This window comes from Oreochromis aureus, linkage group 19 (assembly GCF_013358895.1).
Source record: "Oreochromis aureus strain Israel breed Guangdong linkage group 19, ZZ_aureus, whole genome shotgun sequence".
Taxonomy (NCBI): domain Eukaryota; kingdom Metazoa; phylum Chordata; class Actinopteri; order Cichliformes; family Cichlidae; genus Oreochromis; species Oreochromis aureus.
Genome location: NC_052960.1, coordinates 8,232,610 through 8,248,298, shown reverse-complemented (window position 1 = coordinate 8,248,298; position 15,689 = coordinate 8,232,610). Strand labels below are relative to the sequence as shown.

Below are 15,689 nucleotides of genomic sequence, written 5' to 3'. Positions count from 1 at the left end.
CATTTTGCTTCCCTCCGCTTTCAGTGTCACACCTATAGTCCACATGTACACTGGTCATTTTTTTTTTTTTTAAAGCAGAAGAGGTCTGCTTTAAAAAATTTTATCTCCTATTTAAATACACCAAAGTTTCTAATAATGAGGTGAGCATATAATATAGTACAAGTAATTAGCCAAAAGCTCAGACTTGGGGACTTGGGGAACTCCAGGCCTCAAGGGCGGGTGTCCTGCAGGTTTTAGATATCACCCTTACCAGGCCTCTGTTTAAGACATGTTGAGGAGGTAATTTAGCCATTTAAATCAGCTGTGTTGGATCAAGGACACATCCAAACCTTGCAGGAGTTCTTCCACCCCTGCTCTAACCCCCCTTTTTTTCTGTATCATGGGGCTCCACCCACCTGCTCTCCGAGCGTTCTGTTTGCGAGGTAAAGCAGAAGATAGTTGGCTTAAAGTGGGAGGAGCTACAATGTCTTGGATCAACTTAAGGGCTTTACCAAGAGCCAGAATTAGATAAATAGAGATTATTTTGACCTCTGAATAATGCCACAGTACTCTAGAGTGCAAGAATAAAAATATGGAGCTGGAAATGAGCAGACTGGGTCCACTTCAAAGGAGGCATTTCCTCCTCTGTTCTTTGTCCACACGGCACCATGTCGACATGTATACTCAAGCATTAAGAACGTGCCAAACCAACAGGCTTTGATGTAGCCCTAACCCCCAAACCATGCCGGCCTATTAGTTAAAGCACTGACACTATGACTGCACAAGGAATATTTTTAAAAGGTCAGTTGTTAGTTAAAAAATGTCTTTCCTTACCTTTTTTCGCTCCCATTCTCTGATCTGTACCCTCTGCCTCCACTCCCACACTTAATTTCTCTTCACTTAACCTTCTCCCGTAGCAGTACGGCTTTTATAGTTTCATACACAGCTTAGACTTCAATCGCATGACTCATCCCTCTGTCCTATTTTACACTCTTCCCATATGGTGGAGATAAATAATTCAAAGTCCCTGCAGACGTGTTTGAATCATCTGATGCGTGTTATTTCATACAAATTAATTTTATGTTGCTGTAGAAGCCTCAATATGTGCCAAATGTTTAAAGATATCTTCATCATTACGATTGCCGGCAGTATTGGAAAACCTTCTGCATCTATTTGCTTAAGACTCACTTAAGTTTGTGCATCACTCCTAATCTGAAGGGATGTTTTTTTTTTAAAGGAATAGTTGAACATTGCTTTGATTTTTTTTTTCCTTGTGTTGTTGTCAGTTTAAAGTTAGAATGATTTAAATAAAACCTTTAATTAAGTTAATTTGTTCCATTACATGACTGGAATGGAAACTGAGCAGACAGCAATATATCTGACAAGTTTGTCTGGGTGTTTGCAATACACATAAAACACTGAAATCTACTTTACATCCATTTTACACATTACATTTTACATATTTTCTGGAGACTCTCCTCTCATACTGATTCCATAAAATAAAATACTGCTATATTCATATTTTCTGGATGTTTAAATAATGCTGCCGCTGGGGAAATGAAATGATTATTAAAGCAAAGGTCATTGCCTTCATTAGCTATGATTAGTTAGCTAAAAGCTAATGCACACCTTGCATAAAAAATTAATAATAGAAGACCAGGCTACTTTTATATTTACAGAGTAGATCACTGCAACACATATTCACGGTTCAGGCGCTTTTTCCAGGCCTGAAAAGTGAAACCAATGTGGAAGTGCCTGAAAACCTGCAGTCTTGCATTTTGTGGATGAAGGAGGCTACCCAGGGTATAGTCATTGGCCAATGAGCATTCAGTGTCCCTCGATAACACAGTCAGTTCTGCCCTGCTGTCATGATATTTGGATTCAAAGCACCATGATGATGACAGCAAAAACTGTTAGTTTGAGACTTCGCTAACTAATGGGTCACAGCAACTGTGCCCCAGATGTCATGTCACCTGACATCTATGATGAATGAACTGTTCGTTCATTGCACTTTGCTTTGTCCTTTTTATGCCTTGTTTCTATATTTGTTCTCATTGTGCAGCTCTTAAAAATCCAGTTTTCTTCATTTGTATGCTGAATATGGAAATAGTTTTGCTTTGAATAACTGTGTGGGAACTTCCACTCCTCTTCATTTTATCTCAGGACATTTGAGAAACCCAACAGTCTTTAGAAACAGGAAATTGAGTGACAGAGCTATCTGTCTGCATGCCTGCATGACACTCAGAGATTGCAACTGTAGCACTTCTTCAAAAAAAAAATTTTTTTGTCATATTATTAGATAGGGAGCTCAGGGTGAAATATGAAAGAAGGGCTTGGGAGGCCTTAGGTATGTATTTTCCCCTCTCAGACAGCAGGTGTAACAATATTAGCTTTGCTTTTATTGAATTTCCAACTGAAGCTTGCTGGAGTGAGAAGACTGAGGTACATCATGAAGTGGAAAGTAGTTTGGTTGTGTTTTGGAAAAATGAGAAAGGGACCGCATGCTCTTTGGGTGTTGTACTGGTCATGAGGAGATGCCATGTGATGTGGATGTGGTATTGGAGCACGTTTTAAAGGTGATGGGGGAAAAAAACGATGGGAAATTGCATAACTGGAAAGTGAAAAGTCCTCCTTACAGCTGGCATGACATGAACATTCCTACACCCAGTCGATGTCCTCACTTTCAACTTCATCTCTTTTTCCCTTTTCCTTGATTCTGACGCAGAACAGCACCAGCAGAGCCTGAGAACGTCAACATTATCCTGTTCATAAAGTGTTATGTAATCAATGAAATATATTTAAATGGAATACTATTGTAATCTATGCTCTTATCACATAATTTCTTTTCATATAAGACCTTAAACTGAGAGGCCTGAGGAGTCTATACAGAGAACACAAAATAGCACAGAGATCAGCTATGAACTGAGACAGGCTCAGCTGCCATCTGGTTCAAATCCACGGGTCTCATTCTCATGATTTCCCCACCGGCTCTCTGTATTAGCTCCTCCAAAGACCAACAGCTTGGACAGCAGGGCTTTGACCCGGCGCGCAGGCGGCAGGCCAGGATGAGCTGCTTTCTTGTAGCCCATGGTTTCTAAGCCCAAAGATCTTTAGAGTGGACTTTGGTCCAAACCATAGCCAAAATCTGTAAAGATTAAAGGACGAAGTGTCAGAGGTTATCTGCCACAAGGTCGCTAGTTTTCTAACAGCAGATTACATTAAAGGGATTAATTTAGAATGCATACTTCCTTTTCACGCTTCTTTATGTGTCTGCTTAATGAATAAAGACACAAATGGTAACAGAAATATCAATTTATGTCCCATTTTAGAAATTAAAAAATATTTTTTCTTTTCAATTTATGTAATAGCAAATGAAGTCATTTATTTAAATGTGAGTTATGTTTTTTGATTTCGGCTGGGACTCTTTCTGTTTAGAGTTTGTAGTCTCCCTGTACCTGCACGGCACAAGGACATACATATTTAATTGGTGATTCAAAATTGCTTGTAAGTGTGAATGTGACTGTCAGGTCTCCACACTTGTCACTCTGTGACATTGTTCACAAGGTAGGTGCAATTAATCCACCAAATAAATAAACAAAATAAAATAAAAAATACACACAGGTAGAGTGTGCTACAGGCCAGAGGAGAAATATGTAAATTAGATGTCGGGGTGAGCTTCCCCCTTGATACAGCCGGCCTTGTAGACCCACGATGATGAGCTCTGGGTGTGAATCATGCTGCTGAGATGAAAGCCACTTGAACTAAAGATTCTAAGGCTTCATTGTGGTTTCTACTTGTAATAGACCCTCTTGAAATTCACACCCATCGGATTTTCCCTTCTTTTTTTTCCTCTCAAACCCACAATAATGCTACTGCTGGTTAGCCCATTGAAAGGACGAGAAATGATGTCATCCTTCATAGTGTCCGATTCTTGGAATGCGAGCCACCTCAGCCCACCCCGTCCTACTGAAAAGCGATGAAAGCAAACCCTACGAATCTGCTGGTCGGCTTTAAAGGGGCCCCACCTCTGCCACTGGTGGTCATCTTCATTCCGGGGGGCCCCAGGAGGCTCGCCCACTTCTCGTTGACGTCATCGTAGCAAAACTATTATGGTGAGATTAGCCTGAGCCAGAGCACAAAGCCCTGGTGATGTAGCCTCTAGTTGTCTCTTCTGTGCCAGCCCATTTCCAGAGCCACATAGCCTCCGGGTCTCTAACCCGAATGCATTTTTCTTTCTGCGTCCTTCCTTCATCTGACTCCCCTTCCTTTAAACTTTTCCTCCCTTGGCACACAGAGACTCATTTCCTGGGCTCATATGCATTTCAAAAGGTGCAGGAGGCTCCTTGTACTGAGCTGAAGAATTGAGTAGAGCAGCAGGGTGAATATTAAAACACTTGTCTGTGGGAAGGAGATTTAAATGTGGCTGTGTAAACTCGACTCATTGCTTAAATGTCTGTATTGTTATAGGGATAAGGAAACAACAGGGCTTCTAGGAATGTGTCCCGAGGGACGGGTTGATTATATTATGTCAGTCTTTAAATGCTACTGGGCTGTTATGTTTGTTTATTCTTAATCACTGTTTTTCTGCACATTTATTCTTGACGAGCTGCAATAAAACATGAGCCTGTTTTCAGAAATGTTGGGATGTGTGCTGTGGTGAATGTTAAAAAAAAGAATGCAATAGTTTGCAAATCATTTGAAAGTTGTTGTTTTTTCTTAAAGAACATCAAATGTTAACACTGAAAAAAAATTGCTGGCATATTTTGGAAAATATTTTCTCATTTTAAATGTGATACTAGAAACAAATCAACAAGGCAATAAAGGCTGGAAATGTCTGTATTGCAAACCATCACAATTTATCACTACATCCACAAATGCAATATCAACCTCTTGCATGGAAGCTCATTTGAGGCTCGTTTTGGGCCTGAGCTCATTTGAGGTGGAGGCCAAGTGGAAAACTGTCCTCTGGTCTGACCAACCAGAATCTTAAATTCTATTTGACAGTCAAAGATGCTGAAGAGGAGCGGAGCCTTGTTGTTGGCTTACAATTCAAAGTGTACATTATGATGGTATGGGGTGGGGGTGGATGTTTATGCACACTGAATGGGTAACTTGTAAATGTGCGAAGGCACCATTAATGCTACATGGCAATATAGGCTGCCATCCAGGTGATGTGTTTTTCAGGGATGACATTGTGTATTTGTGACATTCTGTATTTTACCAAGACAATACAAAACCTTCTGCTTGTATTCCAACATGCATGGCTCTTCATTAAAGGAATTTGAGTTCTAAACTACTTGCAATCCAGACTTGCTTGTAAAAAGTCTGGCTAAAAAAAACTGTGATAAAAAGGAGCAGCTGAAATACTATGTCAAATAGAATGGGGAAAATTTGGCTAAAGAACTTCAGCAAATGGTCTCCTCAGTTCCCACTCATAGGGTATTATTACAAGAAGATGTGATGACATGTAGTGGGAAGCATGCCACTGTCCCTGTTACTGAAATATATCCGTAGCATCAAATTGAAAACAAAAACAAACTTTTTGTTTCCTCTGTTTTTGTTTTTTGCAGGATGAGCTGGATTTGACAGACAAGAACCGTGAGGCCATGTTTGCTCTGCCCGATGAGAAGAAATGGCAGATCTACTGCAGCAAGAAGAAGGTGAGTTGGCCTCTGCCGTTCTTTTTCGTACATCGGCTCTGATCTTTGGCTGGCCCTATATTGACTGGCTGCCCGATCCCACAGTTTAGAGCTAAACTGTCAGCAGTGAATGTTATTGAAGGCAGCCTTTTAACAATTTTCAATCAGCTCAGCCACACAGGCCACCTCCTTTCCAGCTTCTCATTTCTGCATTGACGCAAACATATGGACATATTATGCCAGCTATAGATTACACAATATTTTCTGCAGGTTGTGGTTACATGCCACAACTTTTTTAAGACCCTAATTCTCTATACGCAAGCAAGCAATTTCCTCATGCTGCCTATGAATTGTCCTCATACCGTAGAGCACAAGAAAAAAATGGTTAGCCCTCTCTTTCACCCCTTTCCCCTCGCCAAAACAGCGCTCGTTTTCTTCATACCCTTCAGCGTGTCTCTCCACAACAACTCTGGTCTCACTTTGTGGTTAAACATCCACCAGGAAATTACATTGTGCTTTAGGAGAATTCAGCCCCATCTCCATCCCTCAATAGCAAATTGAATAAATAGTTGTAAACCCTCTCCTGTGTTATTTTTTTTTTTTTTTTTTTTTTTTTCTGATTTGTTTTGTTGGCTGAGCGTTTGGTGTTGGAAGCAGAACTAGACCACTCCTTCCACTTTCCTGGGCATGCAAGCTTGACTTCGCTGATGTGATATGCTCTGACAACCTTTTTTAAAAGGGGTAAACACACCGCTTTGTGTGTGTGTGTATCTGTGTGTCTGTCCGCACCTGCGTGTGTAAAAGTCTCTGCTTGTATTGAGTTTCTAGGAAAAAGAAGAGTAGTGGAACTGTGGCGTGTTCAGAGGGATGTCAAGGCGAGGATGGAAACTGGAGCACCGCGACAGTTTACAATGAAATGAAATGCCAGTTAAATTAATAGCAGAAGAAGTGGTAATCTTTTTATTTTTGTTATTATAGTTAAACCCTAATAAAACCATATTAAAGCCTTTATGAAATCATGCCAAGGGACACTATCTATCTATAGATGGAAGAGGCATGTGTATGTGTTATCATTAGGTTTATTTTTGGCACATTAACATCTTCACATTAGTAAGGGCCAGTCAGGAACTAGATCTGTGGCGTAGGCATGGGTTCGGATCCTAAAGGGTGCTAATCGGGGAATAACCTGGTTTGCCCACATCATCAGTGTAATTCCCCCTTTTTATTTCATCGATTGAAGGACCGATGAGCTAATGCCATGGCAAAGCATCTGTCATCTGTCCATTCTGCCACAGTTCACAGTAAAACTTGCGCACACTGATCCCCTAATGGGTCTTCATCCAAACTGCTCTAGGTCAAGGTTACATCTCTCTTTTTATGGCCACATTTCCATTTTTTTCACAGGAATCAATACTCTTCTTAGAGTATTGGTCAGATTTTACTGAAACTTCCACACAATGATCATCAGAAGAATAAAATCATGCTCATAAGTGTTCACTGAGCTGGGAAAGTATTAGATATGAAGTTTGAAAAAGTGATACAGAAAATGAGATATACATATGATTTCTGTTACACGTGTATGAATCCAGAATCGAATTGTGTTAGTGGTAGCGGGGCCATCAAGAAGAAGCCAAATTACACAAGAAGAAGAATGAAATCAGCAGCAGGAGGTCTGAGGGATTGATAATACAAATGTGAAATTTTTGGTTTGTTGGAGTACGGAGGATGTAAGCAGAGAGGTACCACAGTAAGTGTGTACAGCCATCTGTAAAACATGGTGGAGTCTCTGTCGCGGTTTGGGGGCTTCATTTAAGTCAGTGGCATTTGAGATCTTCTCAAAACTGATGGAATTATGACCATCAGATTTTAAGCCACCATGTAATCTGGAAGCATCTGATTGGCAGCAGCTTCATTTTTCAGCATGACAATGATTCCAAACACACTGCCAATGCAGTAAAAAGCATATCTGAATAGAAAAAAACAAAGGATTAACACTTTCACTGCGCAACCGGGCTCCCCAGAGCTCAGATCTCAGCAGTATTGGAACAGTGTGGGATCATCTTGACAGAGAACAGTACAAAAGGCAGCGGACATTCAATAAGCTTTGACTGTTCTTCAAGAACCCTGAAGAACTAGTCCTGAAGACTGCTTACAAAAATCAAGAGGATTCAGGCTGTGTGGAAGAATAAAGCTGGCCTTAACAAACATTTCAAGCTTCTCAGAATTGACTCTGTTTTTCTTTATTGACTGTATATCCATTTATGTTGCACATTTTAATAAATTGCTGGTCGTATTTTCCCAGAAAAAATATGAAGATACGAAGACTTTTGCACTGTATTGTATATCAAATGCAGACTGTAGATCAGTGATGCTTAGGTTAAAGGAAACACCCAGTGACATATATTTAAAATGCCATCTGAGTAAAACTGTAAAGATATGGGTGGTAGGAGACCTGACTTGATTGATAGTAGGTAGATCTACAGCAGTTGCTGTGCTATGATATCATATAGGATCTCTGATATAACCTCAGTATGCTTTGCACTTTAAATACCCTTCATAGTAAGGAAAGATTTGAATTTCTGGCAGAATGTGAACCCACATAAAAGTTTAGTAATCCTCCGTATCAGTTATTGAATATCTCACAGAATAGCCACAGACATTTATAAGGATTCACTGTACAGTTGTAGAAGGCAGTGGAAACAAAGTTTTGGCAACAACCTGGGCATATTGGAACTCAAATGGTTTGCACTGTGCGGGTTCAGATGTAGGATATATTAGTTTGTCATTCCTCCCCCATCTCTGCTAGTCAGAAATCATTTCCTTTGTGAAGCTAAGGTAAAAAAAAAAAAAGAAACAAAAAGAAATCAGCTGTGTATCCAGGCCAGGAAACAGAGAGCAAAACCAGGGTAACACTGAACAGCGGAAAGCCGGAGGAAAATCCAAACAAACCCTTTATTCATGGATGGAGGCGGCATAATGGAGAATGAGGGGAAAAAACAACTGGTGTGCAATATCAGAATAATGACCTGTGTGTGTATGTGTGTATGTGTGTGTGTGAATGCTGCCCTCACATGCACGCAACTGCACAAACATGAACCACCATATAGCAAGGAAAAATTGCATGTTATTCAGACACAAGTACAACATACAGCGTTGCCTCTGTTGCAGAGAATTACAGCATGACAGTGATTTGAATGGAGAGCAGCAGCGGACAGCAGAATTTCCCCTCAGTCTCCTCTCTGAGACAAACACTACTCCCCTTGTTTCCTCCGGCCAACTGTCGGATCCAGTTGTTGTGGTTAGATAACACTTGGAGGCAGCCACTGAGGGCACAACAGACTAACTTTGTTCACCTGCAAAACAAACCGGTTAACACATTTACAGCAAACTGTAATTAAAAGTTCCATTTTGACACAGTCTTTTACTTCAGCTGAAGAACTGAAAGCTTCTTTGTGGGATAACAAATGCGACTACAGGTCTAATAACAACGACAGATAGTCATGGATCACTTTACTGGGAGCTCCTGTGCTACAGCTTTATCATGCCGTTATCTAATTGGGCAATCATGCGACAGCAGGGCAATGCCTGTAATCATGGAGATGCAAGTCAGGAGCTTCACATAATTACTGTTATTGCCAAATATCAGAATGAGGAAAAACATAGTGTTGTGGATAAATTTGACCTCTCCTGATGGCAGAAGCTCAGCCTGGTATCAACCTGCTGGCCTGTAGTTCGTCTAATGGCCACTCAAGGCTAGCTCCAAAAGTGAGTCACTCCTCCTAGGCTGTAGGCATCATGGGTGGTGTGACACTGAGTGCTATTTTGACATGAGAAAACACATTTTCTCAGCAGCAGTGTTGGAATTGATGGCCTTAACGCGACCCTGTGAAATAACATCATTGTTTGTTGCTAAATTTAGGGCTATTCATTTAAAGATAAACTCAGTTTGTTATCACAGATTTCATCATAAATGCTCCTGCTGTGTAAACAAAGAGCTGAACGAGATCATAAAACAGACAGCGCCAAACTTTTTATGGACTTGGAACACTTTTGCCGTGAAATAATGAGATATATAAATAATGGAATTCAGAACATTATAACACAAAAATTTGGATTAATGCAACCTTAGCGTTAATGTTAGGTAGTTAGACACTTCTCCTGTAACAGGAACGTGCAAACTTCATGAGCAGTGATCTAAGAGAACTGGACGTAATTATGGTCTAGTGCAGAGTTCATCAGGCTTTACAACGATATCTGCGCTTCTGATCTCAGCCACCCAGTTGGCCACAGCTGGAGGTGCTCGGCATTTATCTGTGTGTTTATCTGCAAAACATGGAGAGAGGGATTTGTTTTTGGTGCTGAGTACAAGTGAAACAGAAATGGCATGTGTAAATCCTTATATGAGAGTACTGCATTCCTTGCTTATAGTCGGATTTGTGTGTGTATGCTTGTTTTTGCAAGCCTGACTTGTATCCTGCAGCCCTCAGGTACAGAACACGATGTAATATCTAATAGCTCCTGATAAGCGTTCAGTGCTGGGAGCCAAACAGGGTCTCCTGACTCCTATTAGTTGCACTGCACTGACACACAAACACACACACACACACTCATGCTGTGTTTTCAGCTGATGATCACACAACAAGTCCCTTTATCGGGGGAAAAACTAACAAAAGTAGTTACAAAACTTCGTTTGTTAACAAAACTGTCCTAAATTTCCATTAAAATAGGCTTTTCTGTGGGTTCCCCCAAATCACGCAGCTGGATGATGTGCTATGACCCCATCTCCTGAAATGGCTTCCCCGTCTGTCTCCAATTATTAGCCACATGTGTTTTATCCCCATCACTTAATGTGACCCCAGGCAAAGAATTTGGCTTACTCTTAACGTTTGCTACCTGCAGAAGTGTTACATAATCTTTCAGAATTCAATATCCTGTCCGTTTCCTGCCTCTCTAGGTGAGACTTTATATCGCGGCTTCCACAGATAAATATTCCCCTCGGACAACCCGGTTCACTGGAATGTCGGACGATCCTCTCTCATTCCACAGGCGGTAACATATTGTAATGACAGCTGGAGGAGAAAATATGGAGAAAATATTGACTCAAATAACTGCTGTGGATAGACATGTAGGCATTAACAAAGTGCCGTTGTAGTTACTGGGCAGCCCATCACTTATGTCCTCTACGGTACATTACAGGAGGTACAATGCAAAGAACTCAACACATGCACTTTTTTAATAACACTTCCTGCACAACCTCTGGGAGTGAAACGGTGAAGTGATGAGTCTCTTCCCGTAGACATCCATGTCCACATGTCAGCTTTTACCGTCTGCATTATTTTGACTGACCTGCTTCCTCTAAGCTACCTTGTCAGCTAGTTGGAGTCACTGACCTGGACCTCTCGGTGTTGGTGCCGTTATTATGACTTACTGTGCAGTTGGTGAAATTCTGGTATTGTATTGTACATCCTTATAATCTATTGATGCAGTTTGTTAACTTGGCACGTCACCCCCCCAAAATGATGATGCACTAGATGAAATGGTCAAAAAGACATATAAATGTATATTTGATTCAATGGATATGTCTTCGAATCTTGGATTATTAAGTTACCAAAAAAAACCCCAAAACGTTGCAAAGAAAAAAGAATATGAGATGGTGGAGGCAGTTTGGCATAATTAATTGATTATCAGTTTATTTTACTGAACACTTGAATCGACAGAGCTCAGCGGGATGGCCCTGTCCAAAGCAAATGAATGTTTTTGCTAATGTTTTGTTGCAAAAAACGCATGCAGTGTTTTGAAATCAGTCTTCTGCAGTGTGCTCCTTATTGCTTATAAAGTTGTCTTTGAATAAAGGGTATTTCACTCAGCACAGAGCTGCCTGCTGGTGCTGTCGGGATTTTGGATGGCTCGTGAGAGTCCCCACATTACAGCCAGGGTCCCCCAGGGCCTCTCTGAGCAAATGGGAACAGAGTGTGAGGCGCCTGACAAGCAGTCCAATCGCCAGAGAAACTGGAGACCTCGTGGAAACATGTTAGCATGTCTCTCTGAGCCAATCTATAGATTCTGGCCCTGTCTCAGACCCAGAACAGTTGGACTGCATTGAAATGAGTGACTGTGCCAAGATGGTTGCCAAAGCCAGGAGAAAATAGTTGGAAAATGTGAACGTGCAAATGTGCTGTTGTCAGATGTGTGTTGGGCAAAACATGCTAACACGAGTGATGTTATCAGTGAGTCTTTGTAGCATGGTGTTATTTCTTTGTACCTTCCTTCCACACTCCTGCTTATCTTTAAAAATTAAGAGCATTCGGTATAAGGTTGCCATTACACTTCAAAGTGCTTTGGATTTAACTGTGGCCAATTGAGTTTTTTGAATTCCACCCCCTGTTGTATGTGAAGTTGTGACTTGAAAGGTATATGTGCATATAAATCAGTGAGCTCAATTATCATCGTCAGTGAAACCTTTTTAAGGGGTTTGAAATCTTAAAGACAGCTCGTTACATGACAGCAGGGAGGCTGAAATATGTAATTTCATCCTCTCTTTCAACAGGTGCCTCTGCAAACAGTACAGCCTGCCAAACAGACAGGGAAATATTCCTGAACGCTGGCTTTAGGCGGGTATTAGGGCCTTCAGAGAAACGATATATACCTCAACAGATGGTTGTAACAAGAGGAAAGGTTTACAGATACATACCTGATACACTGTTGGGGATTCCTGTCCTCGTGTGCTTCAACCTGGAGTGTAAATCATAGTTAGTGTCACCAGACGTGGGTAATGTGTAGTGTAAGTGTGCAACTGCTGCAGCAGAGTGATGGAGTTGACCTTGAACTACTGCAACTGAGTACACGACTGGAATGTTTTTACCAAGGAGGGGACCAGAAGATCACTTGCATACAAAGATGTGCACTTACTCTCAGGGATTTGGGGTCACTTAGGAATGTTGTTGTTGAAAGAAAAACATCAAACTTGCATGTTTTTTGGCTGTGGAGACCTAAAGGAAACCACCGCAGTCACAGGGAGAACATCTGGTTCAAATGCAGAACCTTCTCAATATGAGGGAACAGTGCTAATACATGATTTTAATGACATATGTAGGTAGATGTAAATATAAAAAGTCCAGCTGAAATCTTTGCTTATCATCTCAAATGACCTTAAAGGTCATGAGACTATTCTTTTTCTAAGAAATGAAAACTATTCCATTCATTAAAAAGACCAAATAACACAAGCTTTGTGAACACAATGTGCACTACCCACTTTACAGAACAGCATAAACTGGCCATTACTGATACAACAAAAAAAATTGAATAATTGAACATTAGGAAAACCTTAAACTGCTTATCTATTTTTCTCCACACAATCATCTCTAGACTTTACAGAGGATGGTCCAAAACAAAGTGAGTGACAGTTCTCAGGCCCTACTAACTGTACCAACTGGGTATTGTTAATAATCACTTTATGGCCACACCGTGCCCATCTTCCGATGGCTGCTTCCACCAGGATAACAAGTCACAATGCTCACGTCGTTTCAAACAGCCAACTAGAATGCAATCCAGTAGAGCACCATTGGGATGTGGGGAAACAGGAAATTTATATCATTTTTGTGCAGCCAATGGACCAAAATCTTAGGGGAACGTTTTCAGTATCTTGTTGAATCTGTAGGTGTATTTGACTGGTTAAATGTGTCTGTGAAATCAGCACAGTGAACTTCAGATGACTGGATGCCCAACAGTTTCCAGCTTTTTTTAAAAAAAAAAAAAAAAAAAAAAAAAAAGCATAATTAGAGAGTAATTTAAATGTGTATTAAGCGAACTTGCATTAGGAAAGACAGCATGTCACTGGAGCCCATTAGTAATGCATCCAAAAAATGGGCTTATGGGAGTTTTACATAAACGATTTATGATGAATGACCTCAATAAACATTAACAGCAGGTTTGATGATTTCTTGCTATATTTGTTTCAAAGCAAAGACATTTAAAATTGACCCCAGACTTTTTAGTAGTAGTGTAATGCAATAAGCACATTCATGCAAATGTTTACTCATGAAGACAAACACAATCTTCTCTTTCATATCCAGAGCCTGCTGTTCGCGCCATTCAATTGTAATGAGCACCAATCTAGGAAGTCTGGCTTCTTATCACAAAGTTTTAAACAGTCATCAAGTGTGATTAACTTCCAGAATGATTTGATCAAGCATACAGAGCACAAGAACAAACTTACCATCGCTTCACCTCTTAGAAATGTCGTTAAAAGGGCAGAAAATTGAGGAAGTGTGTGCACTGATATGACTAGACTGGCAGAAACAAACCTCATGCTGTCACTATTTTTCATTTGTCCAAAAACACGACGCAAATTATAGTACTTTACTTCAAGCTCATGAAACTGCCAAAGTAAATGTTACATTGGACTGTTTTTGAGGGTGTGTCGACGACTGTTACTCGGCTCGAGGGTCAGAAGGAGGCAGTTAAGTTGTTAATCTCAGCGTCAGGATCTGTCTGGCATCGCGTCCCGAACGTGTCAGCAGAACTCTGGAAAACACAGTCTGAGTAGCACACTGAGTGCTATTGTTTTTGTTTTACCCTAGCTTTAAATCGCATGTTGGCAAAGAATGCTGGGGATCAGAAACAATGGTTATTATGAAGGCTGAAATCCACTTTGACCAAACTTAGACATAAGTATAGCTGCTAGAGCGTATGCGATTCATAAATAAGTGGAAATGCTGATTCTGCAGCTCTTTTTTATGCCCACATTTGAGCTTCAATTAGTTTCTGTAGATAATAAGAGGATTTTATATCTGGTGCTGGTCCCAGAAAAGAGTTTTTGTGGCTTAATCAACAGAAATGTGGCCACCATGCAAATATTGAAGCAGGGAATGGGTACTATAAAATATTGATTTTTTTTTTTTACATCAGGAAGGAACACAGAGACAACTGACTTCTTTCTACTGCAAGAATGCCCTTGAAGTTAATAAAGTTAGAGCAAAAACAGACAAAGCATTAACTTTTTTAAAAAATTAGGATTTATGTCTTAAACGGATTTACGGCCTTGTAAAGTTTTATTCTTTTGTATTGGATTTATGCAGGTTTAATACCTTAATGTGCAGAAAATCTGCCTATATGAACCTCTCTAATGCAGTGTTTGACCCTGCATAAAAAATCATTAAAAACATTTTTCCTGAAATTTGCAGCAGAAGGAAAATTCTAATATGTATGTAGATATTTAAAATATACTTTAACCTTTGGCAAAAACTTTACTTTATCATGTAAAGCTGTTCAAATTTGAGTTAATTTGGCACACTTTAACTTTCCAACTATTTTTGGCATACACACAGTAACAAAAACAACAATAATGCTCCACCAGTACACTGAGCTTAGGCTAAATAAGACCAGATGTGAATGAGGAACGTGGTCTCTGTACTCCCCCTTGTCTTGTTTGTTTGTGGCATCATGCATCCTCGAATTGTCCAGGACAAATTGATCTCAGGCAGAACTATTTGAAAACGATTGTGCTGCACACTTCATTCCTCTGGGCAGTTCTTCTTTTGAATGAAGAATCTGAAATGTTGTAACCTAATTGTTATAGACTGGCATGCCTGATCTATTTAGTCTTTATGTGGATGTTGACGTTTGGGGCCAAGGTAGAAAACAAAAGGGAGGGGTGGGCACAAACAGGAAACATATGGTCCAAAATAGAAAAGTCTGGTCCCCAGTGTGATGATGTCTTCTGTGCAAAGAGCACATGATTGACAGAATCTCATAATCCTCATAATCTCATATTGCATACCCTATCCAATAGGCTTTAGCCTGCCAACAGTTGTTGGGAATATGCAAGCCACTTTACAACCCACCTCCACCCCGGCAGTTTCTCTCTTAATTAATGCCATTTCTGTTGTGTTTAATGTCAGTTTTAGCTGCTCAGTTGGCAACATTAATGAGTGGAAATAATATCTCACTACACAGAGTATCTGTCTAAGCTACCTGTCTAAATCTCCTTTCCTGACTGATGGAAAATGATATTGATAGAATAGATGTATTTCTTCATAATGCTTGTCTTAATAATCCAATTGTGGATCTAAT

At 40.3% G+C, this 15,689-nt stretch overlaps 1 protein-coding gene across 5 annotated transcripts in view; it reads left to right on the top strand.

Moving 5' to 3' along the window:
* Positions 1-15,689, top strand: part of daam2 (dishevelled associated activator of morphogenesis 2) — a 110,995-nt gene that overhangs the window by 47,445 nt on the left and 47,861 nt on the right. For all 5 annotated transcript variants that reach the window (XM_039603454.1, XM_039603452.1, XM_039603453.1 and 2 more), the window contains one exon: positions 5,550-5,639. In XM_039603454.1, the coding sequence (XP_039459388.1) occupies positions 5,550-5,639 (90 nt within the window). The remainder of the gene's footprint in view (positions 1-5,549; positions 5,640-15,689) is intronic.